General features: G+C 42.6%; 1 protein-coding gene across 1 annotated transcript; it reads left to right on the top strand.

Annotated features, from left to right (window-relative positions):
- Window positions 1-1,315: 1,315 nt before the first annotated feature.
- On the top strand, window positions 1,316-25,995 carry LOC138965052 (ubiquitin-like modifier-activating enzyme ATG7). Its single transcript, XM_070337177.1, has 19 exons — window positions 1,316-1,576; window positions 2,133-2,187; window positions 3,585-3,702; window positions 4,282-4,359; window positions 4,614-4,730; window positions 5,217-5,360; window positions 7,047-7,135; window positions 8,106-8,227; window positions 8,620-8,710; window positions 11,044-11,188; window positions 13,443-13,601; window positions 14,400-14,451; window positions 15,705-15,841; window positions 16,292-16,471; window positions 17,798-17,913; window positions 18,352-18,436; window positions 20,064-20,144; window positions 21,165-21,284; window positions 23,359-25,995. Exons 1-19 carry the CDS (start codon window positions 1,441-1,443, stop codon window positions 23,404-23,406), a joined length of 2,073 nt encoding a protein of 690 aa, XP_070193278.1. The 5' UTR covers window positions 1,316-1,440; the 3' UTR covers window positions 23,407-25,995.
- The last annotated feature ends 1,697 nt before the right edge of the window (window positions 25,996-27,692 follow it).

Genomic DNA, 27,692 nt, shown 5'->3' with positions numbered 1-27,692 from the left:
ACCCGTGAGGGGTTTATCTGCAGTTCGGCATATACAATGTCATGATCTGAGATCCCAGGGACAATTTCGATGCGTGGGAAGAGGCTGGGATGATTAGTCAATACTAGGTCAAGGGTATTCTCGCCCCTTGTGGGCACCTCAACAATCTGGTCCATTCCGACGTCAGCTATAATGTCTTTGAAGTCGTTGTGTAAGCGAGGGAAGGCACAACTTTTCTTTAAACTCTTGGACTTCCAGTCCCATCCCGGGAAGTTGAAGTCGCCGCCTAGGACGATGATGGCGTTGGAGTTTGCGGCTAGTTTGACTGATGTCTCCATCTCCCTGAGGCTGCGTTCGTCCCCAACATCTGGTCGGTAGTAGCCTCCTACCAGTAGATCTCGTCTCCCGCGTAATTTGACTTTGACCCATAGGATTTCGCAGTTGGTGTCCAGGCTGGGCTCTGCTGTGCATGTTAGGGAGTCAGCAACAGCTATAAGTACGCCCCCGCCATTTCTGTTCCTGTCTTTCCTATAGGTCTTGAAGTCAGGGGGTAGGATTTCACTGGACTCCACTTCAGGGATCAGCCACGTTTCCGTCCCGATAATGATGTCAGGTTTCAGACTCTGGGCGAGGTGGGCAATCTCAGCAACCTTGCCTGGGGCGGATTGGAAGTTGACATTTAAAATCCGGAGTGGGCGGTTTGTGTTTTTGTTTTGTTGGCTTTGTCGGGTGGGGGAGGAGCAGTGGGGGGGATGGAAGGAGTCATCAGGGTGGAAGGTAAACATAGAACTATGGTTACTTGCAGAGTCTCGAGACTCTTGCTCCACACCATGGAGATCGAAAGCTACAGGGCTGTAGTTGTAGCTGTGGCACAGATCGCAGTACCAGCTGGCGTACCAGCTCTCCTACACTGACATACGTACATTCACACACACACACACACACACACACACACACACACACACACACACACACACAAACACATACACACATACACACACACATACACACCATAACTATGATGACAAATGATTTTCTGAGTGGGCTCGATTATTATGAATTAAAGTCTAGCCTGGAACTTTTGGACTCTGGCTAGAATAATAACCTCTTGTTTGGCTTTTCTTTGGGTGCTTGGGGATTTTTGTTTTTGTTTTTTTGTATCTTGAATTTTGAAATTGCAAGTGCCACATACGTAGTACGAATTCGACCCCTTTAAAAAAAAGCTGGGCTGACCAAGACTACCGATATCTCCATACACCAATCAAAACCTAGTTGATATATTGGTCATAAATAGTGGCCAATCACAGCAACGAACACAAGGCAAACAGACGGAAGTGGAATTTCCATGTGACAGAGCATCGTCGCAGCAGACGCCCAGAACTGTCAAGAATCACAAACGTAAACTTACAAATTATAAGACTGCATCGATACTCGCTATCACTGATTTACAGAGTTACCGCAATGGCGACGGTCTTACAGTATGTCCCGTTTTCAAGCATGATTGACCAGGGATTCTGGCACAAACTTTCAGAAAACAAGCTAAATGTTTACGGGCTCGACGACAAAGCACGGCAGATTAGAGGCTTTTACTACAACGGTAAGCGGAACTAATGGTTTATTTTTTATTTTATCATTTTGTTCATGGGAACGAAACAGTAAAAGCAGCTTAGTAGCAGACTTCAGGGAAACAGCAGAAACATGTGCAAATGAGACAATAGCTGACTCACAGATACAATTTGCAATAATAAAGAGAACAACAACAACAACATAACAACAACAACGACAAACAAACTAACAATTCAAACCAAACAGAATGATAACACATAAACACACACACACACACACACACACACACACACACACACACACACACACACACACACACTCCATCTCTCTCCATTCTCAGTCTCTCTCTCTAATTTAACTAAACTTACAAGTTTATGCAGTGTGGCTGACAGTATGGCAGAGAGATAAACTTGATGTAAACTTTATGTAAATAAGAATCCCCCCCTCCCAGGAATATGTCAACTTTCTTTGCAGAGAAGGTGTCATGGTATCAGCTAAGCCATACATGAAGTATTCATGCATGCGTCATCTCAACAGTGTTTATTTTTCCACTCTCCCCAACCCTGTACTTTTGCTTGTACTTGCAGGAGATCCGGGTGGGCTAGCGCCTCGACTAACAATTGACTATGCTGCGTTTGATACGTGAGTACGACTTTACAAATTACATGCCTCAATTGTTAGTTTTCACAGTTAGAACAGGCTGTGTTGAGTCATGCCCACCGTCGCGATATAACCTTGAACGGTTGAAAACGACGTTAAACACCAAATAAAGAAAGAAAGAAAGAGTCATGCCCATGAACACATACCACTGGGTAATACAGTAAAACCTGCATCTAACGGACCCTTATTTCGGCGGACACCTTAGCATAACGGACAATTCAAGTGAGGACGGATGTATTTTACTCTCAAAAACACCTTAAAAGAGCGAACACCTCAAAGGCGCGGACGCGGACACCCTTTTTTGGTCCCGATTGGGTTCCATATTTGCCAACAACGGACAAACCCTTGAAGCAGACAGCTTTTAGCAGACGCTGGTCCGCCATCTTGGTTCTGCAAATACAATCTCGCTGGCGATGTGAACGCGCGAGAAGCTTATTTTGTAAGCCAATGACAGCACTTGAAAGAAGTTGATTTTTGTGTGGTGCACGCTCATTGGTCGATGCCGTGAACTCACAAACATTTCGGGTTTCTACTTTCTGTACTGTGATGCATCTTCGTCTCATCCTTCGTCTTCGTCTCATCATGCCAAAACGACAAATTTTGACTTTAGAAGAGAGAGTCAATGTCATAAAGACCGTTCGAAAAGTTGCTGATGAGCTGAATTGCGGAAAAACTCAAATTTCCAACATAAAAGCTGATCGAACACAAATTCTCAGTCAGTGGGACTCTGGTGCCAGATCGACGGCAAAATGTGTTAAGAGAAGAAAAACAACCTATGATGAGTTGAACGAAGAACTCTTCGAGTGGTTTTCAACAGCTCAATCAAAGAATCTTTCAGTGAATGGCCCATTGCTTCAGATAAGAAACCGATTGCACCTCTCTCTCTCTCTCTCTCTCTCTCTCTCTCTCTCTCTCTCTCTCTCTCTCTCTCTCTCTCTCTCTCTCTCTCTCTCTCTCTCTCTCCTTTTCTTTGAACAAAAACAAAAAACAAAAAAACTTGAGGGCTTCAAAACTTTGAGTTTTAATAATCACTGGTAAAAAAGAATCAGTGACTGTTGGTGGTTTTTTTTCAAAAAGAAATGTTGGCGCATTCATATTCATAAGAAAGGACACCTTGCTACAAAGGACAGTGGCAAGGCTCCCCAAGAGCGTCCTTTGCTCGCAGGTTTTACTGTAAAACAAAAAACAAATGCATAGTCAAAGGCGTGTCACACTTAAAGATCAAGTTGTCTGCTACAACCAAGATTGTCCCTCCATTGCAGGAGTCCTGAGTCATGACAATATTTAGTAAAGTTAAGACACAACGGGATTTTTTTTATTATGATAAAACAAAACAGTTGTGAAAAAGGTATACTTTGTAATATATAGTACTTCAACAGGACAGAGAAAATTCCTGCCAGAAATCTACCTGCTTTGGGCGTACTGCACAACATGAACACAGTGGAGGCGTTCAAGGAGATTGACAAGAAACAGATCATCAACTCACTGGGAACTGAAGTAAGTTGCAGGACTAGAATGGTGCTGACAGCTCTAAGAAAAATACAAACAGACAAAACAAAGACTTGTAAGTAAAAGATAGCATAAGCTGGATGTTAAGGATGGGGAGAGAGGGGGGAAAGAAGGGAGTGTGTGAGTATAGATGAGTCAGTGTGTGTGTATGCATCCTTGTGTGTGTGTGTGTGTGACAAAGAGAGAGAGGCACAGAGAGAGAGAGAGGTCTTTCCTAATCTGACTAACAAATATACATGTATAAGACAGAATGGAATGTTACAGGTACATTTTGTCAGCAGAGTGACAAAGACACAAAAACGAATAAACCACAAACATGGTACACACTCATACTCTCTCTCTCTCTCTCTCTCTCTCTCTCTCTCTCTCTCTCTCTCTCTCGCTGTCTCTCTGTCTCTGTCTCTGTCTCTCTCTCTCTCTTCCTCTCTCTTTGTCTCTCTCTCTCGCTCTCTCTCTCTCTCTCTCTTTCACAGTGTCATATCCTCAAGTAAGCAAGAGGTTGTGACCAAAACTGGTTCAGCCTACACTTTCCCAAATAACTGTTTGGGTTGATTTTGTTCATAACAGATTTGGAATGACATCAAAAGTGGTGCTGCACTGAAGAATCCAAGTCTTCTGTCAAGATTTCTTCTTCTCACTTATGCAGTAAGCCTATGTTCTTTATTGTTTATTTCTTTGGTTCTGGTTTATATGTTAGCTTTGGAGTATCTCTTTGCGTTGTTGTTTTTTCTAGTTTGGTTTTCACTTTAAAAAAAAGTGGTATTAAAAAGTGAATAGTCTCAGCTTCTAAAGCAAATACATTGTGTTTCATAAGCACGGTGCGATCACATGTGTGTGGGGGTTTGTCTGTCAATTGGTATCCACCTGTGTTTGATATACATGTCTTTTTTCTCACCCAGAATCTGAAGAAATACCATTACTTCTATTGGTTTGCCAGTCCCTGCCTTGTGGCACCAGAGACTGTGAACGTCAACTCTCCGCCTGTCACCTTGGACAAGAGGTTCAGCCCTCAGCAGGTGAGAGACAGCTTTAACCGACCCACCGTTTAGGTCTCATTTTTCTTTCCTACTTACATGCAGTTATATACATATACAGAATTTCAAGGGAAGGTAAATAAAAGGCAGGGAATTTGGCCTCTGTGCTTTTTTCTGTGCAGTTTGTATCACGCACACACACACTAACACTAACACACACACACACACACACACACACACACTAACACTAACACTGACACACACACACACTAACACTAACACACACACACTTACACTAACACACAATCACACACACACACACACACTAACACTAACACACACACTAACACACACACACACTAACACACTCACATACACTAACACACACACTAACACACACACACACTAACACACACACACACACATACACTAACACACACACTAACACTAACACTAACACTCACACACACACACACACACTAACACTAACACACACACATCCATTTGAATCATCATGTTTTGTTTCAGGTGGCCAGTTTGTTGGAGTCGTATGATGCATACCAGCTGCAGAAGCCCCAGTTTGAGAATTATTTCATCCTGGTGGAGGAGGGGGACACTGTTACTGTGCGAGACGTCGCCACCATCACACAGGCACTGGCAGACAAGAAAAAGGTGATTTAGTGATATCTAATTGCTTTGTTTAGAGAGATATCAATTACATTGTTTCCATAACCTAAGAGTTGTCTCACATACCCCTGATCGCTTTGCCATGAGAGCATAAAATTTAAATTTAAAAAAAACCAAGAGTGTTGTTTTGTATTTGCTGTGGAGAGACGAGGTGTTAGATTCGCTTCTGTACTAGTCAATACAGGGGAACCTCCTTTTCTTCTTCTTCTTCTGCGTTCGTGGGCTGAAACTCCCACGTACACTCGTGTTTTTTGCACGAGTGGAATTTTACGTGTATGACCGTTTTTTACCCCGCCATTTAGGCAGCCATACGCCGTTTTCGGAGGAAGCATGCTGGATATTTTCGTGTTTCTATAACCCACCGAACTCTGACATGGATTACAGGATCTTTTTTGTGCGCACTTGGTCTTGTGCTTGCGTGTAAACACGGGGGGGTGTTCGGACACCGAGGAGAGTCTGCACACAAAGTTGACTCCCTGAGAAATAAATCTCTCGCCGAACGTGGGGACGAACTGACGCTGACAGCGGCCAACTGGATACAAATCCAGCGCGCTACCGACTGAGCTACATCCCTGCCCTTTCTGTACTAGTCAATGCAGGGTATCCTCCCTTTTAAGACCTCATAAAATCAAGTCTTAAAAAAGGGCAGTCATAAAATCGGGGTAAATTTACACAGGTTATGAGATAGAAGATCAAAAACAACAAGGTCTTGAAAAGGGGGGTTCCACTGTTCTGATATTGTGGCCCTTGCAGACTTTACTGTGGACCAAACTCGACTGCTGCAGACAAGATCTTTGAATGACAAGAAGACTGACTGACTATTGGGGTTTAACGTCCTCTTAGACCAACTGGTCTATATTGGGACAGGTATTGGTAATACGCTGAAGATATGGTGTGATACTTTGATTCGAACAAGCCCGCTGTGGCTGTCTTCTTCGACACACCAGCATTGGGCTTGTCTCGTCAAAGTATCGAAATACGATCATGATAATCAGAGACGAGAGATGATGCATGCGTGTCTTCGTGTTTTCCAAGCCCTGAGACTTTCGCTGTGAACGTGGGATCTTTTTCGTGCGCATGTGTGCACACGGGGGTGTTCGGACACCGAAGAGAGTCTGCACAAAGTTGACTCCGAGAAATAAATCTCTCGCCAAACGTGGGGATCGAACCCACGCTGATAGCGACCAACTGGCTACAAAGCCAGCGCGCTACCAACTGAGCTACGTCCCCGCCCCCAAGAAGAGAGAGAGAGGGAGAAACAACTTGGGCTGTGGCTTGTTTCTGTAGTCTTAACATGCAAAGGCACTGTCACCTTTTGCTTAAGTTTGTGCCCCATTTCTGTTTGATTATTATTGTACAATGACACTGTCGATTGAACAGCATTTTGTTTGAACCAAGAGAGCTTCTTGGTTTAGATGTACTGTAGCAAATTTGACAGCCGCAGAACTCAGTGGTGCTGTGCTCTATCCCATCTCCCCCCTTCCCCCGTCACGATATAACCTTCGTGGTTGAAAACGACGTTAAACACCAAATAAAGAAAGAAAGTGGAGCTGTTCATAGAATGTAATTCAATTCAATTCAATATAACTTAACTGTCTGAATGTAAAACATACAGAAAATTGTCTTAAAAGTAGTTATGCTCTTAATAAACACAGCACAAATTTATTTCAGGTGCTGGCTGGATTCTGTGACCCTTGTACATTGGAAACAAACCCTGGCTGGCCGCTGCGCAACTTCATCACACTGCTCGCTTTTCACTGGTAAACATGGCTTCCGACAGATACTATCCTTCACAGAACTTACTTACATGACACTTTATTGGTGCTTTCCTACCTATGTAGACCATCTTCTAATAGACGTTTGCTGGAAATAACTCAGTCAGGATTTTCAATTATTGTCGAAGAGTTATGCCCCGGTTTAGTGTGACAAACAGTGACAAGTGGTCGACCTGTTAAACCAAGATCGCAGCGAATAACGGACTCCGGTATGTTTTATATACAGTGTCCGCTGGAATCGGATGACTTTTTCTTTCAGAAATATGGACATTGGAGCCACGATTCACTGGCGATGGTCTGCCGTGATCACAAAGCTCCCGTGACCTCAAGCGAAACTCATGTGACCTCAGGCAAAACACGTCATCGGCTATCACTCAGGGCAAGCGATCCGGCATCGCTGCATCAAACGTAAACTCCGTTGTGTATATTTTCGAAAGAAACAGGGACATATCTAACTGACACTGCTTAACATATATACATCGGAGTCAGTTATTCGCTGTGATATTGGTTTAAACTGGTCGACAGCATGTCGCTGTTTGTCAGGCTAAAGTGGGGCGTAACTCTTCAGGATTTAGCAAAAATAACAGACTTTAGGACAGTTATTTTCCTTTACATTATTACACCCCCGGTATAGGGGTGTGTATAGGTTTCGGTCGATGTGTTTGTGTGTTTGTGTGTTTGTGTTCGCATATAGATCTCAAGAATGAACGGACCGATCGTCACCAAACTTGGTGAACAGGTTCTATACATTCCTGAGACGGTCCTTACAAAAATTGGGACCAGTCAAACACACGGTTAGGGAGTTATTGGTGGATTAAGATTAAGAGTGACATATTAATGGTCAAAGGGAAATAACCTTCTCAGTTGGTGGCAGTGAGAATGGTTATTTCCCTTTGACCAACGGGGGTGTTTTTCCTACCTCGAAGGAATTTCTTGTGTGTGTGGTCTTCAACAGTGCAAACGAGCTGAAAGATTTGGAAGTGGTCTGCTTTCGTGACCGTAGTCGTCAAGGACAGAGAGAGGTCACCCACAGCCTTGTGATCTCCATCAAACTGTCTTCTGTTGCTGAGTTGACCGGTAGGTTCCTTGATCTGTGCATAGAGATTTTCTTGCTGAGTGAAAACCTTTGTAATGATAAAGTACTGATGGAAGTTGCAGGAGTAAAGTCAATTTGCTCTTCGGGTTTATTCTTGTCAAGTCCACCATCATGAATATTAGTGTATTCTTGTAATGTTTTGGTCACATAAATAAGCTTGTTTTCTTGAGTTTGTGTCCTTGTTGCATACTGTTACCCTGCCTTCATGGAGTATGCATTAGTGGGCTGTTTTGAACGTTAATGGTTGCAACTATAGAATTCAATAGGTTTGTATGTTTTTCTAGCTGATCATGACAGTTTTTTTGAGTGAGGTCAACTTTTGTGTATGTCAGATGGATTTTACTAGCTGAGTTTTTGTCCTGCGTTTCCACAGAGACACCCAAAGTGTTGGGTTGGGAGAGAAATGAGCGGCAGAAAATGGGAGCACGTATGGTGGACCTCAGTGCCTCCATGGATCCTACGAGGTACCTCATAATTTTTGCCATCTTGGTTTTTTTTTCTTTAATTTATTCATTGCACTTGATTTGTGTTTTTATACTTTTAGCTTTTTTTAATTCTTGGAGGGGGGACTCCTGCTTGATTGGATGCTCTGATAAACAAAGGGAAGTAAGCACTCTACATGCATACGACATGTGCAATAGAGTTAGTGAGAGTTATACGGAACCAATCTCCTGGTACCTGAGAGAATAACAAGCATTGAAATGAACAAGCGACTTTTTGAGTCACTTGAGAAAAAGTGACTCTATGTAATCGGTCAGTGTTAGTCTGTCCGGCCGGCCGGCCGGCCGGCCGTCCGTAGACACCACCTTAACGTTGGACTTTTCTCGGAAACTATCAAAGCGATCCGGCTCATATTTTGTTTAGTCGTGACCTCCAATGACCTCTACACTTTAACGATGGTTTCGTTGACCTTTGACCTTTTTCAAGGTCACAGGTCAGCGTCAAAGGAAAAATTAGACATTTTATATCTTTGACAAAGTTCATCGGATGTGATTGAAACTTTGTAGGATTATTCTTTACATCAAAGTATTTACATCTGTAGCCTTTTACGAACGTTATCAGAAAAACAAGGGAGATAACTAGCCTTTTCTGTTCGGCAACACACAACTTAACGTTGGGCTTTTCTCGGAAACTATAAAAGTGACCGGGCTCAAATTTTATGTGAACGTGACTCCCAGTGACCTCTACACTTTGACGTCTGCTTTGGTGACCTTTGACCTTTTTCAAGGTCACAGGTATGTCTTGAAGGAAAAAAATTGAAATATCATATCTCTGAAACTATTCATCGGATTTGATTCAAACTTTATAGGATTATTCTTTACATCAAATTATTTACATCTGTATTGTGTTGTGAATAGCAATTTCTTCCTGTCCATCTGATGCCTCATATAATATTCAGAACTGCGAAAGTGACTCGATCGAGCGTTTGCTCTTCTTGTTTTAATTGGACAAGAGTAAGAATTTCAACATGCACTTATTCAGCTTATCAGAAAATAAATTGGTTCTGCAAGGTTTCAGGTGTACCAACCTATAATGTTTGGTTATGAACTACAGTTGAGTATGTATTTCTGCTCATATGTGCTCTGCTTCTTCCAGAATATGAGTTATAATATGCCTTCCTTTGCGGTCGGAATTTTTCCTTTCACCATTGATGTTTGATTGACCCGAGTAGTCAGTGAGTCTCAGTAATGAGCAGCGTCTGTCTGTATGTTTTATTTTTGATTCATGTAATATATACATATGATGAAAGGTGAGTCGTATAAAAATGTGCTTTTCTTGTTTGGCAGTCAATCACTGTAACTAATGCTGATGGGGTCTATGTCGACCAAAAGAGTGGGATTTCCTGTAGGTGGAGTTCCTGTAGGTGGATTCCCTGTATACCTATAAGACTTTAAAATTGGCAATCTAGTATACAGGGAATCCCACAGGGTGCAGTTTTTCAATAAAACTTGCAAACCATACTCGAATTTCTAAGAAATATCAAAAAAAGATCGAAAAACATCAAATTCTAACGATGTCGCTAAGCATCATGTGACTTTCATTGATATTAGCAAAACGCTACAGGAACTACACCCTGTGGTATTCCCTGTATTCAAGATTGCCAATTTTAAAGTCTTAGGTATACAGAGAATCCACCTACTGGAACTCGACCTACAGTGAATCCCATTCTTTTGGTCGACATAGACCCCAACAGCGTAACTAATAGGACAAGGTTCCATTTGTGTGTGTGTGTGTGTGTGTGTGTGTGTGTGTGTGTGTGTGTGTGTGAAGTTTTGGGCCGTTGTTAAGTTAGAGGATGTTTGGAGGTAGTTTGAAGTTAGAGGATAATAGTTTACACATGTGTATGATCTTTCTTTCTTTCTTTCTTTATTTGGTGTTTAACGTCGTTTTCAACCATTCAAGGTTATATCGCGACGGGGAAAGGGGGGAGATGGGATAGGGGAAAGGGGGGAGATGGGATAGAGCCACTTGTTAATTGTTTCTTGTTCACAAAAGCACCAATGAAAAAATTGCTCCAGGGGCTTGCAACGTAGTACAATATATAACCTCACTGGGAGAATGCAAGTTTCCAGTACAAAGGACTTAACATTTCTTACATACTGCTTGACTAAAATCTTTACAAACATTGACTATATTCTATACAAGAAACACTTAACAAGGGTAAAAGGAGAAACAGAACCGTAAGTCGCCTCTTACGACATGCTGGGTAGCATCGGGTAAATTCTTTCTCGTCCCAACCAATATGGGACTCCCCCTAACCCGCGGGGGGTATGTGTATGATCAACACTACTTTCAGGTTAGCAGAGTCTGCAGTGGATTTGAACCTGAAGCTGATGCGATGGCGCTTGATGCCAGACCTGTGTCTGGAGAAGATTGGCGCCACCAGGTGTCTGCTGCTTGGCTCTGGAACACTGGGCTGCAATGTTGCCCGTAATCTGCTGGTAAGTATTGTGATAGACCAAGGTGTTTTGGCTGTGTGAGATGTACAGTCGAACTCGCTTAAGACGAATCACTGGGGATCGGAAAAAAAGTTTGTCTTAACCAAAATTCGTATTAAGAAAATTGATCGATTTTTAATTTTTTTTTTTTTTAAGTCTTGTACATTTTATGGTGTTTCAATTTGTTTCTTTCGCAACTTTCATGCTGCTTCACGTTTGGACAATAAAGTGACATTCAGCTACATGTTCATGTGTGTCTCATGTTGAGTGATGATTGTTGAGTTTGAGTGAGAGTGAGCACACAGATGTTTCATCCAGTTGTTACGTTTTTGGTCACACACACGCGCACACACTGACACTGTCCACATTCGCGGTGTTCCTATCATTTGTCCGGAATCACTTACCTTGGCGACGGGTAGCAAACCTTGGCCAATTTAGTTTTTGTTTTGTTTTGTTGCAACATGATGTTCAAATCCAAATCGAAAGCACTGACTGACTGATAAACTATCGCGAACCGGCGAACGCAAACGTTGAGAGTGTGGTTTCCCTTGTCCAAGGGAAACCACTCTGGCATCTATATTTTTTGGCAATGGCTTCCGTTCGATGTTTTGTTTTTGGTATTCGCGAAGGAAATAAACGTCAGTCAGTCATTCATGTTCAGTGTCTGAGCTATCAATCACTTTGATTCTAAATTTGAAATTGTTTTGTGAGTACAGTGTAATCAGTTTAACTTTATTCAGTGATCGGTTGAGCAATGGTTCAAGCAGTCGACGCAAGGGAAGACTTTGACACATGTATTCAAACTTCTCAAATTCCCATGATATGTCGATCTCGGGACGAGTTTAAAGATTTCGTCATAAGCGTGAGTAAATTACAGACATTATGCATGCTTGGGAATCCAAAAAGTGCTCGTTATAAGCGTAAATTCGTTATAAAGAATTCGTTTTAAGCATTTTTTTTAAGCATGAAGAAAGAGGTATTCAGTTGGGAACTTAAAACTAATTCGTTATAAGTCAAAATTCGTAACTAGCGTGTTCGTTTTAAGTGGGTTCGACTGTATGTCAGAAGAAAAAAAGAGAAAAAAGACACACACAAAAAAGACGTATGTCACTTTGTCAGAAGAGCATCTGCTGTTGTTGTTGCTGTTGTGTTTAGATTTAATTGCTCTTTGTTGTGTGTGTGTGTGTGTTTGTGCGTGGGTAAGTGTGTGTGTGTGTGTGTGTGTGTGTGTGTGTGTGTGTGTGTTTGTTCATGCATTAAAAATGGCTGGTTTGTACTATTTCATATGAGAAGAATGAAAGTAAAAGAAGACTGTTCAAGTTTAAAGAAGACATGGCAATAAAAGAAAGAAGAAAAACAGCAGCTAATTTTGTCATTTCCACAGAAGTAGTTGAGCTTATTGAAGGGTAACAGGATAGCTGAAATCCGCTCCTGTGGTGTATATCTCACGACCAACAACTAGTGGGCACCCAGATCCAGACAAGATCTACATCAGTACAGATAAGTCTAACATTAGAAACAGTCCCGTTGATCATCCTGAACTCAGGTCAAAATGAGTTACTTTCCTTCGGGTCTCATTTATCCCTGACAGGATGCCTTTGTTTTCCTTCTCTGGAGAGGAAATCGATTTTTTTTACATATTTAGAGCTTTTCGTAATGTGTTATTGATATAAACAGATTCGCGATCGTCGATAATGATTTTTCATGGTGTTGTGTAATTTTTGAATTACAAAGGAATTGATATGTAAGACAGTTTCAAGCGAGCTATCTTTCGCGGGTGTATTTACTGTGCAAACAACTCTAAATATGGCAAAAGTGTCACGTGATAATCAACTTTGGCTACGAAGCAGACGACACTTTTTCGGTAACTAGTTGGGAGTGATGCAACAATATCACGGTCTCCTTCCCACAGCAGTCTCAAAATTTCGACTTGTTTTGACCTTAGAACGATGTCTTTATCATAACTGTGAAGAACAGAACGGAGATCACTGTCGAAGTCGGCCATTCTACAATCACGTTCGTCTTTCGTCTGTTATCAGAAACATTAGCGAAAACCATATGGGAGATAACTCTGTTTTCTTGTTTTGATAGATTTCCCTTTGATGCGCATAGTAATTATTCATCCTGTCAGAGAGACCACTGAGCGATAGCGTGGACCGATTATTATCAGAATGTCCCGTTGATGTGATTCTTGAAATGTGCTGTGGGAATATGGATCTGTGCATTCACTAATGAAGCAAGCATTGTTTTGCTTCAGAGTTGGGGGGTTCGGCACATCACTTTTTTGGACAACGCCAGAGTGTCATATTCCAACCCTGTGCGACAGTCGCTCTTCACATTCGAAGACTGCCTCGACGGCGGCAAGCCAAAGGCTCAGGCTGCTGCTGACGCTTTGAAGAGGATATTTCCTGGTGTGGTATGTTTCTTACCTTTACATTTTCTGAAGTGTGGATGTACCATTACAATGTACGGAGAAAAAGTGTAAGGTATTTCCTGGCGTGGTATGTTTCTAACAATTCAATTTTCTGGAGTGTAGATCAATGTACCCTTAGAATTTGAAAAATAATAATAAAAAAATAGAATATCAGTTAATTATTTGACTTTTTGCTCTTGGCAGTAGCTTTGAACAGGTAAGGTTTATAATCCACTAGTGTGCTTCAGCATTTTCATGCGGTGTACTTGATTTTATAGCCCTGTGATTGATGCCTATTATTTTATGTAAGTGAAAACTTTGAGGAGGTATATGCTAGGAGGATGAAGGGAGAGGGGGTTGGAAGGTAGAAATATATGAACTATATACACTACATTGGGGTGTGCACGTTAAAGATCCCACGATTGACAAAAGGGTCTTTCCTGGCAAAATTGTATAGGCATAGATAAAAATGTCCACCAAAATACCCGTGTGACTTGGAATAATAGGCCGTGAAAAGTAGGATATGCGCCGAAATGGCTGCGATCTGCTGGCCGATGTGAATGCGTGATGTATTGTGTAAAAAAATTCCATCTCACACGGCATAAATAAATCCCTGCGCCTTGAATATGTGCGCGATATAAATTGCATTAAAAAAAAATAAAAAAATTTTAAAAAAAATTAAAAAAAATCCCTGCGCTTAGAACTGTACCCACGGAATACGATCGATATAAGCCTCATATTGATTGATTGATTGAATATATGAACTTGCAGATACAGTGTTAACATTGTTTCATTTTGCAGATATCAGAAGGAGTGGCTTTGTCCATCCCCATGCCAGGGCATTCTGTCTCAAGTAAGGAACACATTGAATGTTTTTGACTTATTGTTTGCTGGTATGGTGTTTTTTTCTGTTTATGTTTGGTGCATAAGCCCTGACTTTTTTTTCCTCACATTTTGATCAACATTGTCTGCTAGCTTTTTTCATTGATTGGGTTACTGCATCGTGTAGCAGAAAAAATCCTTTCAATCGCTAAGCCACAAAGCAGTATTGCTTCAAAGGGATCACACCAATTAAAGCCACAAAGCAGTATTGCTTCAAAGGGATCACACCAATTAAAGCCACAAATAAAACGACATGGTGAGTCATTTTTAACACTCTACTCAACCTTATACATCTTTACAATGCAGCTCTGGATTCATTGTAATTTGTCTCATGAGGCAGTAGATGTAAAGCAGGGCTGCCTTCATTTCACTTGTGGATGGGAAGTCAGAAGTCAGATGGGAGAAAAACAAAGACATGGAAATCTAAAAACCAAAATGACTGTTGGTGATATAAACAATGTTAATAAAACAAAAGAGATCTTAAAGGTCCTTGTTTACATTTTTATACAGAAATAAACATTTGACCATTACAATGCTGAGTCTATTCTTTACAAATATCAAAAATACACCCCCCTTCGATCAGTAAGGTCGAAGCCAGGGTAGCAGTTTGAAAATTCATTGTAGTATTCCAGCGTAATAGGATATCCTTATTGGGCAAATGCCAAGGGCAAAACTCCTCTCAAATACCGTGCATTTCGTTAGTTTAAAAAAAATCGTGGACAACGCTCCAAAACCCAGTGTCAGACTGTGATTGTGTGGGTGTGGCTCTCAGCATAGTGACATGAATTTGATTGGTCGATATTTATAGGCTCATTGAAAGCAAAACATTGGAAGTGTTACTAACACTTCCCCAAAATAAACTTTTTTTTACATATATTTTGTTTTCTATAACTTTTCCCCATGGTTCATTCATCATCTGACATAACTTTTTAGCGAAATCTAACCATAAGATTATTGAAAAAAAGCAAAAATGTAGACGGCCACCTTTAACTCATCAAGACAAGCACAACACAAAAGAAGAAGCCTATATAGGCTAAAATGAGACAACAGTTTTGTGCTGTCCTTGACTTAGTGAGTAAAGCTCTCTTTTGTTTTTTAACAGAGATGGAAGAAAGCTGACTTTTTATTGCAGAAGATTGTAGAGCATGGTAGCTGCAGCCTTTAGCTAGTCCAGTCATGCACGTAGTTAATGTCCATGTCAAATTTGAACATTTTATTTGGCAGGTGGTCTTGAAAAGCAGGTGGAGGAGGACGTGAAGAAGTTGGAACAGCTGATAGAGCAACATGACGTCATCTTTCTCTTGATGGACACACGGGAAAGTCGCTGGCTGCCTTCCGTCATTGCCGGGGCCAAGGGAAAGGTCAGAGATCAAACGAGCAAAAGAGTAGGAGGAGGGGGACAGACAGACAGACAGACAGACAGACAGACAGACAGACAGACAGACAGACAGACAGACAGACAGACAGACAGACAGAGGAAGAGAGAGAGAAAGAAATAGAGAGAGTGTGTGTTTTTGTGTCTGTTTGTTCTTCATGCATGTAATATTGTTATATAGACAACACTCTTTGAAACAGATGATAAGTTGCTGGAAAAAAGAAGAACTTGCCCCATTTTCACCACAGAGACGTACCTCCTATACCTTGAATTCTTTCAGCAGTGCACATCCCAGATGTTTATACATTTAGATGTCCTTATTTAAATGCTTGTAATAGTTTGAGTGCTGTGTGTGTTGTGTTGTGCCCCACCGCTGTAATTTCTCATGGTTGAGATATTAAAGTTGACTTAACTTGACTTGATATTTTTCCACCAGATTGTCATTAACGCAGCGCTGGGCTTTGACACATTCCTGGTGCTGCGACATGGCGTCAAAACAGAAGAGAAGAGTGTAGCAGCAGCAGCAGCAGGGGACAGCCTGGCATCCATGTCTGACGGAATTCCTGGCAGTCTGCTGGGCTGCTATTTCTGCAACGATGTGGTCGCTCCTGGAAATGTGAGTAGCATTTCAAACGTGTGTTTGTTGTGTTTGATGGGGTGGCAGAGAAAATGTGTAAAGTCGTTAGATTTTGTGATTCATTTGTCTTTATATTCATGTTTGGGCGGGGATATAGCTCAGTCGGTAGCGCGCTGGATTTGTATTCAGTTGGCCGCTGTCAGCGTGAGTTCATCCCCACGTTCGGCGAGAGATTTATTTCTCAGAGTCAACTTTGTGTGCAGACTCTCCTCGGTGACCGAACACTCCCGTGTGTACACGCAAGCACAAGACCAAGTGTGCACGAAAAAGATCCTGTAATCCATGTCAGAGTTCGGTGGGTTATAGAAACACGAAAATACCCAGCATGCTTCCCCCGAAAGCGGCGTATGGCTGCCTAAATGGTGGGGTAAAAATGGTCATACACGTAAAATTCCACTCGTGCAAAAAACACGTAGTGTACGTGGGGGTTTCAGCCCACGAACGCAGAAGAAGAGATATTCATGTTTGTAATATGGTACAACTCCCTTTTTGAGACCTCAGAAATCTGAGAAATCAGGTCTAAAGGAAAAGGGAGTCTTTAAATAGAGGTAACTTTTCAGAGGTTATCAACAGAAAATCTTTAATACTAAAAGCAAGGTCTTACAAGGGGGAAATTGTTAATCGGGAGGCTTTGAAAGGGGTGTTCACTGTCCACTGCCTAATACTGGGTGGTCGAGTGGTAACGCACTTGCGCTCGGAAGCGAGAGGTTGCGAGTTCGACCCTGGGTCAGGGCGTTAGCAATTTTCTCCCCCCTTTCCTAACCTAGGTGGTGGGTTCAAGTGCTAGTCTTTTCGGATGAGACGAAAAACCGAGGTCCCTTCGTGTACACTACATTGGGGTGTGCACGTTAAAGATTCCAGGATTGACAAAAGGGTCTTTCCTGGCAAAATTGTATAGGCATAGATAAAAATGTCCACCAAAATACCCATGTGACTTGGAATAATAGGCCGTGAAAAGTAGGATATGCGCCGAAATGGCTGCGATCTGCTGGCCGATGTGAATGCGTGATGTATTGTGTAAAAAAAATCCATCTCACACGGCATAAATAAATCCCTGCGTCTTGAATATGTGCGCGATATAAATTGCATAAAATAAAAATAAAAAAATAAAAAAATAAATCTCTGCGCTTAGAACTGTACCCACGGAATACGCGCGATATAAGCCTCATATTGATTGATTGATTGATATTGACCTCGTGAGGTGCAAAGAGTCATGACTGGTTTCTGCCTCTGCTGGCCTCATGTCCCCCCTGATGACTGTCCCAGTCAGGGGACTGATATGATTATGATGATTGTTCTTTGCAGTCTATGAAGGATCGAACCCTGGACCAGCAGTGTACAGTCACTCGGCCAGGAGTGTCCCTCATGGCCGGTGCCCTAGCCGTGGAGCTCCTCATATCAGTTCTTCAGCACCCTAAAGGGTCAGTTTGCTTGAACCACATCAGTCTGTGTATAGTTTCTGTTTTTGTGTGGTCTGATTCCATCTCACTGATGTTTCTTTTATAGGTCATATTGAAAAATGTGTGAAGTTTGACATTCCTTGCAATATGAATAACTTGAATTATGGAGAAAGAAAAATCATGTAATTTTTTAAAACCATGCTCTCTTTGACTGAGTATTTTCCTATATGTCCTAAGCCCATTTAGGTAGAGCACGAGCAATAGCTTCAACGACAACCACATAACAAAATGCTGTGAAGATAGTTTTCTTTCCTTTTTTTTTCATTTCTAGGATCAAGTCTTGATGTCCCTGCTTTTTCCAGCTTGGTGGCAGTAGCAATGAAACTTGCCATCTTTTTGTAAGATTTTCTTGTGATGATGGTTGAAATGTATACTTTGAACGTCTGCAAATGTTGACAGATCAGACGCCCCATCAGAGACCAGCTCCAAGGAAGATAATCTGACGAAGGAAGCAGAGTGCTCTTTGGGCCTCGTTCCTCACCAGGTGAGAAATGGTAGAATTGTGTGAGTGCAGTATTTTTCTGTGTGAGTTTCTTTCATCGCTGCTACTTCCTTACAACCCATGGAAAATTATCCATATACAGTAAAAACTTCCATAACGACCTGTCCCAAGAACGATAACTCCTGTTTTCCAACCGATTTTCTTGGAACCGATATTTCTTGCACTGTAACATTGAGTTGTTCAAAACGTGAGATTCTCAATAAAGACCCCTCCATTCTATGATCGATTTTCTGGACATTTTGAAGGTCGCAACTGGGATGATTTACTGTATCATTAATATCCTTAGCAAACAGTGGGTGTCAAAAACTCTCCTTTATTCTCCTGTGTCCTCTCGCTTGAGGGGCTTTGCAATCAATATACAACTGTATCCTGTTTTTCTTTTCTTTTAGAGTCAGTTACTTTTCTGCTTAGAGCAAATGACATGGGACATGATTGTTGTGTGTGGTCCTTCTGGGCCTGTCCTATGTCATGTGCAACATTGTTATGAGAGTGTTTGCGAGTAGAGGATGTCCTTTATGTAAATTGATTGGTGTGAATTCTGTATGTATGAACTTCAAAGAAGAAGTCAACAATTTTTCAGTGTAACCCCCAATGTTTTTAAGACCTCAAAAAATCTGAGAAATCTGAGGTCTTGAAAAAGGGGGAGCTGTAATTTTTACTGGGGGTAAGTTTGCAGAGGTTATTGTAACCGAGTGCCAAAACACTACGATCACCTCGGGAGGCGAAGTGCAATCAAACGGGATTGAAAATGTTAGGGCTAATTTCTTAGCCCTATAAAAACTGTTATGCAAACCCGAAGGTTTCCATGAACATACAGACAATCGGAAACCACCAGACCCCGTCACAAACAGAATTCCACAATCCAGAGGTGTTGACTTAAAGGCCAACAACTCGGGTGCAGAGTCTGCTGTGAAAGGAGCAGTAGCCTCCCCTGTCACATTATGAACAGAAAATCTGAGAAAACCGGGTCTTAAAAGGAAGGAAGTTTTAAATTGGGGGGTCTTTAAAGGGGGGTGCCTCTGTATTACAATGAAGGTTCTCAGTGTTCCTGTTTCATCCTTCCCTGAATAGTAGTTCTGCTGTCAGTCTTCAACGTGTGACGTTCTGGGGGGTCGACGGAGGGACGTGGTGGCGGTCTGCTCTCTGGAGGGGACGCTCACTCAGTCTGGCTCCGCGACTTAAAGTCAATGTCGTTTGTAGGGGGCATAGTAGGTAGTGGGCTGCGTCCGTTAGCTCGGGACAGACCCACTACTGAACACCGTCGAAGTGACTCAGCAGAAGTGCAGTGTCATCTTCAAAGGGTAGCCTACCGCAGCAACCCGACATCCCCCCTGGAGCGTCTGTAAAATCGACAAGTCTGGCAGCGGAACGAAATTCAGATGTGGTTGGAGCAGCGAGTGCAGGGACGGGGCGGTGTGAGAGCACAACGGGACAAAGGAACAGGTGTAAAGACGGAAAAAAAAGAAAAAAGAAGGTTTTCATGCATGCCGCATTTATCATCTGTGCTCATCGATCACGATCTTGTGGATACTATTTAGAAAGTCACATAGAACTGACAGAATATCCTGTATTAGGCAACTTTTTGTAATGGCTCAGCTTTTGTTTTCAGATTCGAGGATTCCTGTCCAGGTTTCACCAGATACTGCCTGCAGGAAGAGCCTTTGACAAGTGCACTGCTTGCAGTCACATTGTAAGTTGTAAAGTTTCCCTTTCTGTCAGGAGCCTTTTAGCATTTGAGGGGATCTTCTTCTTCTGCGTTTATGGACAGTAACTCACTGGTACACTCGTGTTTTTGCTCAAAGGGTTTTTTACTTGTATGACTGTTTTTTCCGTCCCATTTAAGCAGCCACACTGCTTTCAGGGGGTGCATGACAGGTATTTTGTGTTTCTATACTAACCGTCATAACAAATCTCGGCAGATGTGTTTGGGTGCAAATCTTTGTAACGAGGCTTTTTATTGTACAGCTGGTTATATGACTGGAAAGGCCATCTATTCCCCGACCATATTCAGCAAGCAGATTGACTTTACATGAAATAGAATCTATACAGTGGAACCTACAAAGGACAAAAGATGCAGCTCTATCCAGTCTATCCAGGCATTTGTCAGCTTGATCCAGAACCAGCCAGTGTTTTTGTTTCACTTTTCGCTTGGAGTTCCTTTGTTCTGTGTTTGTATCTGCAATAGTTTCAGCTAGGTCAGACACACCAAATCCAAACTTGACACTTTATTGTTGGTGTCAAAATGAACATGCCGACGGGCGCAGTGGCGTGGTGGTAAGATGTCGGCCTCCTAATCGGGAGGTCGTGAGTTCGAATCCCGGTCGCTGCCGCCTGGTGGGTTAAGAGTGGAGATTTTTCCGATCTCCCAGGTCAACTTATGTGCAGACCTGCTGGTGACTTAACCCCCTTCGTGTGTACACGCAAGCACAAGACCAAGTGCGCACGGAAAAGATCCTGTAATCCATGTCAGAGTTCGGTGGGTTATGGAAACATGAAAATACCCAGCATGCCTACTCAACAAAAGCGGAGTGAAGCTGACTTTGCTCTCAGAGTATAGTGTGGGGAACCCAAATGGGCAAACGAGCTCACACGTAGCCAGACAATTCTGGAACGCTGAAGAAGAAGAAGAACATGCCTAGTGTGAAAATGAACGTGGCTCGTGTGATGTATACAAGTGTTTGAAACTGATCATGTATGGTGTGGCGTACAGGTGTTGGAGCACTACCAGAAGGACGGCTTCCAGTTCTTGCTGCGAGCGTTCAACGAGCCCATGTTCCTGGAGGATCTGACGGGACTCACACAGATGCACCAAGAAACCATGGAGGCTGAGGTACACAGGGGCTGGCAATACAAAAACAAACTATGGGATGGTGTGTTGGAGGGGGGGGGGGCGGGGGGCTTTATGGTTAAACAGCTAGGCCAATTTATATCAGATGTGAGTTCGTCCCCACGTTCGGCAAGAGATTTATTTCTCAGAGTCAACTTTGTGTGCAGACTCTCCTCGGTGTCCGAACACCCCCCGTGTGTACACGCAAGCACAAGACCAAGTGCGCACGAAAAAGATCCTGTAATCCATGTCAGAGTTCGGTGGGTTATAGAAACACGAAAATACCCAGCATGCTTCCTCCGAAAACGGCTTATGGCTGCCTAAATGGCGGGGTAAAAAACGGTCATACACGTAAAATTCCACTCGTGCAAAAAAACATACGAGTGTACGTGGGAGTTTCAGCCCACGAACGCAGAAGAAGAAGAAGAGAAGAATATCAGATGCATGTGTTTCTGATTTTCAAACTGCTGTCATTGGCATAGCGAAGTCTCGAAAGACTATGCTTGATGCGCCCCGTCACATGTCAGTCCATGGATTTGGGGCAACGTCTTGGCTGAAGAACCCGATCCTGGAACGGCAGTCTCTGTTGCAGACAGGACATGTGAAGCTCGTGGGCTGGGGAGAAGGTGATGCGGCAGCGCGTTTTTGGCGGACCCTTTTAGTCTCTCCCACCGTTCAATCAATCAATCAATCAATGACGCTTATATCGCGCATATTCCGTGGGTACAGTTCTAGGCGCTCTGCAGTGATGCCGTGTGAGATGAAATTTTATACGGCCAGTAGATTGCAGCCATTTCGGCGCATATTTACCTTTCACGGCCTATTATTCCAAGTCACACGGGTATAGGTAGACAATTATTAACTGTGCCTAAGCAATTTTGCCAGGAAAGACCCTTTTGTCAATCGTGGGATCTTTAACGTGCACACCCAATGTAGTGTACACGGGGGGAGGGTTCGGACACCGAAGGGAGTCTGCACACAAAGTTGACTCTGAAATAAATTTCCGCCGAACCTGGGATCGAACTCACGCTGACAGCGGCCAACTGAATACAAATCCAGCGCGCTACCAACTGAGCTATATCCCCCCCGTTGGAGGCAACTTGTGGCTCCCATTTCTCTATGTCAATCGAGTAGGACTTATAGCCCGTAACTGTTACCCCCCCGTGTTGTGCCGACGCTGAGCGAAGCTAGAGTGACCTCTCCAGGGCGCAAGCCTGGGCAAAGTTATTTGGAGATCCTGAGTTGCCCAGTCATCAGAACCCCCCTCTCGGCCTCCCCAATGTGATCCAAAGGAGTGCGAAGCATGACGTTTGGCACTGGTTTAGATGAGTGAGCTGCTGGAAGGGTGGGCAAAACGCACACCAGACCGCCTTAGGGGCCCCACTCCGGATTTGGGTTAGGTTTACTACCTAGCCTTATCCTTTCCCAAGGGACTCACAAGGCAGTGAGGCTAGGTAACCCATAGCGGAAGTCTAAGATCAGTGTTTCTTTCACCTAGATGATCTACCAGCCAACTGGATTAGAGGCGCCAGTGGCCCACCTTTCGCCCCTTCTCCTATCAGTAAAAACAGTTCCGCCACATGCGAAGGCCAGGAGTTGGACTTAATTGTCAGTGGCTGTCTGAGATGGGCGCATTGGGAGTATTTTGAAGAGCAGTGAGAGCTTATCCTCAGAGCCCACCCCCCGGCTTAATTAACAGCCTTAGGAACTGCTGTAGCAGCTGTCGAACAAACATGGCTCTCATCCTTTCTCAAGTATCTTTTAACAGAAAGCCTGCCGGGAGGCAGATGTCTCTCTCTGTTCTCTACCATCGGAGTGCTTTGAGTTTCTAGCAAACTACAGACAGAAAAATTACTATGTAATGCATCATGTCCGTGTAGTGACATGCATACAGACAAAAGACGTAGACAGATAGTCGGGCAGAAAAGCAGAGAGAAAAAAAAGATTCCTTTCATTTTATTTGGGGTGAGTGTGTCTGTGTGCATATTACATTCCTTTTGTCTCTGTGTCTTTCAGGTTTTTTGCATTAATTCAAATGTATTAGCTGATCCTCAGTAATTAATTTTTGTGATTACAGGTGTGGGACTTAAGCGATGATGAAGAGCTGTCCAGCATGGAAACATAGTGACCGCTGTCCAAGGAATTTGGCATCCTTTTGGTAACTGTTGCTATGCTGGTTTGACATGAGCAAAAATGGTGACATGATGTCTGAGGACATTGACAGCAACAGGGGCTTTAAGATTGAGGGAGAGACGTACAGTCTTTACCTTGTATTAATAATGCTAACTTATTGTCAAATGGGACCATGACAAGAGTGCAGACCTATAATTATGTGTGTGTGTGATGCAAATTAAGAGAGAGAGCGAAGTGTGAATCGATAGAGAGATCGAGGGATTAAGGGAAAACGGAGAGAGGGAGAAAGGGGAGTGAGAAGGGTGAGAGGGAGAGAGGGAAGTATGGGGATGGAAGAGATATATATTGTGTGTGTGTACGTGCGTGCATGCATGCGTGGTGTGCTCTTCCATAATTCTTGGTCTTGAGAGCAGTGGTATCGTACTCAAAGAAATCCTGTGATTGAGAGTGTATTGATATTCATGTGTATTACTGCAAAAGCATAGCATAATCCCACTGCAGACTTGACAGTTAAATATTCTGTATTTCCACATGTATTTGAAGGTGGGACTACATGTAGTATGGTACATCATTCACAGCTGTGAATTTACATTCTGTATTTCCACATGTACTTGAAGGTGGAACTACATGAAATACGGTACATCATGGCTGCTTTCTGTTTTGTTCCTCTGTTAAAAAATTATAAGCAGCAGCGCATGTGTGTGTTGCCCCAATTGCAGGTAAATCGTTATTTTGTGTGGGCGCAGGACATTGAAGATGGGCGTTGAAAGATGTTTGCACATAGTATATCTGCTACCAAGCCATTTGTGATACAATATTCCCCTTGAGTTATATTTTTAGTCTTAAAAAAAGCCTTTTGTCATGCAGGATACATGTTTTGTTGTCGACATTGTTTAAAGCAACTGAAGAAGCAGAGATATTTGTGTGGAAAGAGCACATGTATTATTTCTGCTGTATGGTGCTTAACAAATTAATTTCTGTTTAAATTGTTCCAGCTTACTTAACAATTAAGGTACAGCAGTCCCTGCAATGTACGGCCCCCGGCGTGAGCGGCCACCTGACATGTACGGACACATTTGCTCGGCAGGGAGTGTTTTCCTTCTATATTTGCCCCCCCTTAAACGGACACCTGCAAAACGTGGACACGGACACTAATTGTCGGTCCCAACAGCAGGTCATACCTGCAATGTACGGACAGACCATCCTCAAATTTTCACCACACCAAAATCGATAACAGAGCAGTCCGGCTCTTGGTACAAAGGTCCCAGCCGCAAAGGCGTGATGACAGTCTCTGTTAACTTGGGTGCACGTGTACCCATCAGGAAGGGGTTAGTTTGGGTCAGGAGTGGAGTACACGCACTTTCTTGCTTTCAAATGCGAAGATGCCAACATGAAACTGCACTATGCTCTTTATTCTTGTCTGTTGGACGTAAGCAACAGAAGCCACAGTCGATGAAGGCCCTCCGAGAAAGAGAGTGAAAAATCGGCCACAGTTCTCAGCATCGCGTGTCTGTGTGTAACCTCTTTCATTGACTCTTGTTTCCCCGCAGCCTTGACCAGTGAGTCGGTTACCTAATCTGTGAACCCTTCAGTTGTGTTGCTTTGTCAAAAGTTAGACACAGTCAACTGGTTTTGCTCTGAGTGAACAGTGCAGCTGGCCTCAATTAGCCGGTGATACCTCTCTGGCCACAGCACCAAACAGTACATGGCCGGGGGGAGGGAGAGAGAGGGGGGGGGGGGGGGGTAGCTGGCTAAACTCAGTGGGGTGTCCGGTGTCACTGCATGTCAGCAGGAAGAGCATTGGAGAGAAATAGAGAGGTGTACTCTTCCAAACAATTTCCAAGGATCAGTTGTCACGGCTTAGGGTAGGCAGTGAGGGAGAGTGACAGCGGTGTTGTGTACAGTGTATTTCCGACTGAAGAGTGAAAAGTCACTGCCACAAGATCGGCATGCAGTCAATAAAGCCAGACAAGAAGAATGATTATGACATGCAGCTCTATCTGCTGGTTTTCATTCAAACTGGTTTTCAACGCTTATTCTCACACCTGCCTCTGTGCTGTGTTTGTGTGGCTGCTTTGTATGATGTCAGTGCATTGTGAGTGCGTTCACTGCCTTGAGGATTTATTTTATCTCTTCTTTTCAACACCATTCATACAAATAATTTTTTGCAGAACGTTTAACAAAGTATTAGGAGTTGGATGTTATCGTTTAGTAGCCACAAGAAGTTAGCATAGACTCAAACATGTTGTGTGTGTGTCTCTGTGTGAGTGTATGGGGGAGGGGGTGGTGTGGTCACCCCTCCCGTGACCGGCCACCTGCAATGTACGGACAGGTTTGCTATGGCCCAAGGGTGTCCGTTCATGAGAGGGACTGCTGTAGTGAAATTCTTTCTACTTTCATAATGGTAGTATCAAATTATAAACAAGATCTCTGTTGTTTGAATCGTGATTGTTTTTATAATGGGTTGGTTGCTATTTCATTTTGTTTTCATGATGTCACGGGCATTGTCAGTGTCACTACACAAAATTTGTTCATAAAAGAACCTCCCAGAGGCATCTTCACCTTCTTAGCACAGTTTGCATTCATTTATTTTCTGGGTATTACTGTGTGTGTTTGTGCGTGTGTGCGTGAGTGGGTGTGTGTGTGTGTGCGTGTTCCTTTTCAAGCTCAATAGCTGCAGGAAAACTGCAGCGTGTTGAAATCTAAAACAATTCAATGCAATTGAACTAAAATTGAGATACATTGATTCTAGTGATTCATGGCATCGGAGGTCTTTTTACATTTAGTCAAGTTTTGACTAAATGTTTTAACATAGAGGGGGAATTGAGACAAGGGTCGTGGTGTATGTGTGTCTGTGTGTGTGTGAAGAGCGATTCAGAGTAAAGTACTGGATCGATCTTTATGAAATTTGACATGAGAGTTCCTGGGAATGATATCCCCGGACGTTTTTTTCATTTTTTTGATAAATACCTTTGATGACGTCATATCCGGCTTTTTGTAGAAGTTGAGGCGGCACTGTCACACCCTCATTTTTCAATCAAATTGATTGACATTTTGGCAAAGCAATCTTCGACGAAGGGCGGACTTTGGTATTGCATTTCAGCTTGGTGGCTTAAAAAGTAAGGAATGAGTTTGGTCATTAAAAGTCGGAAACTTGTAATTAAAATTATTTTGTTATTAACCCCTTCACTGCCACAGTATAACAGCATTTTGGTATTGCTGTGCACCAGGGCAAATTTCGCTTTCTTCGGTAGGTTCACTAATCTGTTCACTGCTCAATCATTTATTGAGATATCTCTTAGATCTTTGGCATGTGGTTTGCTTACACCCTTGGCTATTATCTGATAACATGATCATTGGACTTTGTTTGTGATTGTTATAGTAAAAATCGATATAATGACCATTTTTGTCAAAAATTACAGTTTCGAAACTTTCACACTCACACTGCAGCATGTAAAACCGCAGAAAACACAGCTAAAACTGGTGTCAAACATCAGGTACTCACATTACAGCCCATAACAGTATTCTTCTGTGTGGTAATCCATAAATCACTTCTTGTAGAGCTTCCAGAACACCATATCATTTGAAAACAGGTCTACGGGTTGATGTCCGACTTTTGGCGGCCATTTTGAATCTTATAGATCGGGAAAAAAACTTCTAAAAATGTTTTTACCACGTGGTACTAACTTATCTGAACGGTCCATGGGAAAGAACTGTGTTTAAACCCCTACAAGAAGTTGGACAGAGCAATACCAAAATGCTGTTATACTGTGGCAGTGAAGAGGTTAAAAATCTGAAAATTGTAATTAAACTTTTTTTGTATAAAACGATCCAAAGTTACGTTTATCGTATTCTTCATCATTTTCTGATTCCAAAAACATATAAATATGTTATATTCGGATTAAAACAAACTCTGAAAATTAAAAATATGAACATAATGATTAAAATTAAATTTCCGAAATCGATTTATGAACAATTTCATCTTATTCCTTGTCTGTTCCTGATTCCAGAAACATATAGATATGATATGTTTGGATTAAAAACACGTTCAGAGAGTTAAAAAGAATAGAGATAAAGAAAAGCGTGCTATATCCTCCTCAGCGCAACCGCTACCGCGCTTTTCTGGATTGTTAATTTCACTGCCTTTGCCACGAGCGGTGGACAGACGATGCTACGAGTGTACGGTCTTGCGGAAAAAATGCAATGCGTTCAGTTTTATTCTGTGAGTTCGACTGAGCTTGACTAAATGTTGTATTTTCGCCTAACGCGACTTGTTTT

The sequence above is a fragment of the Littorina saxatilis genome, linkage group LG4 (genome assembly GCF_037325665.1).
Source record: "Littorina saxatilis isolate snail1 linkage group LG4, US_GU_Lsax_2.0, whole genome shotgun sequence".
Taxonomy (NCBI): domain Eukaryota; kingdom Metazoa; phylum Mollusca; class Gastropoda; order Littorinimorpha; family Littorinidae; genus Littorina; species Littorina saxatilis.
Note: the sequence above shows the minus strand (reverse complement) of the source record. Positions and strands in the feature narration are given on the sequence as shown.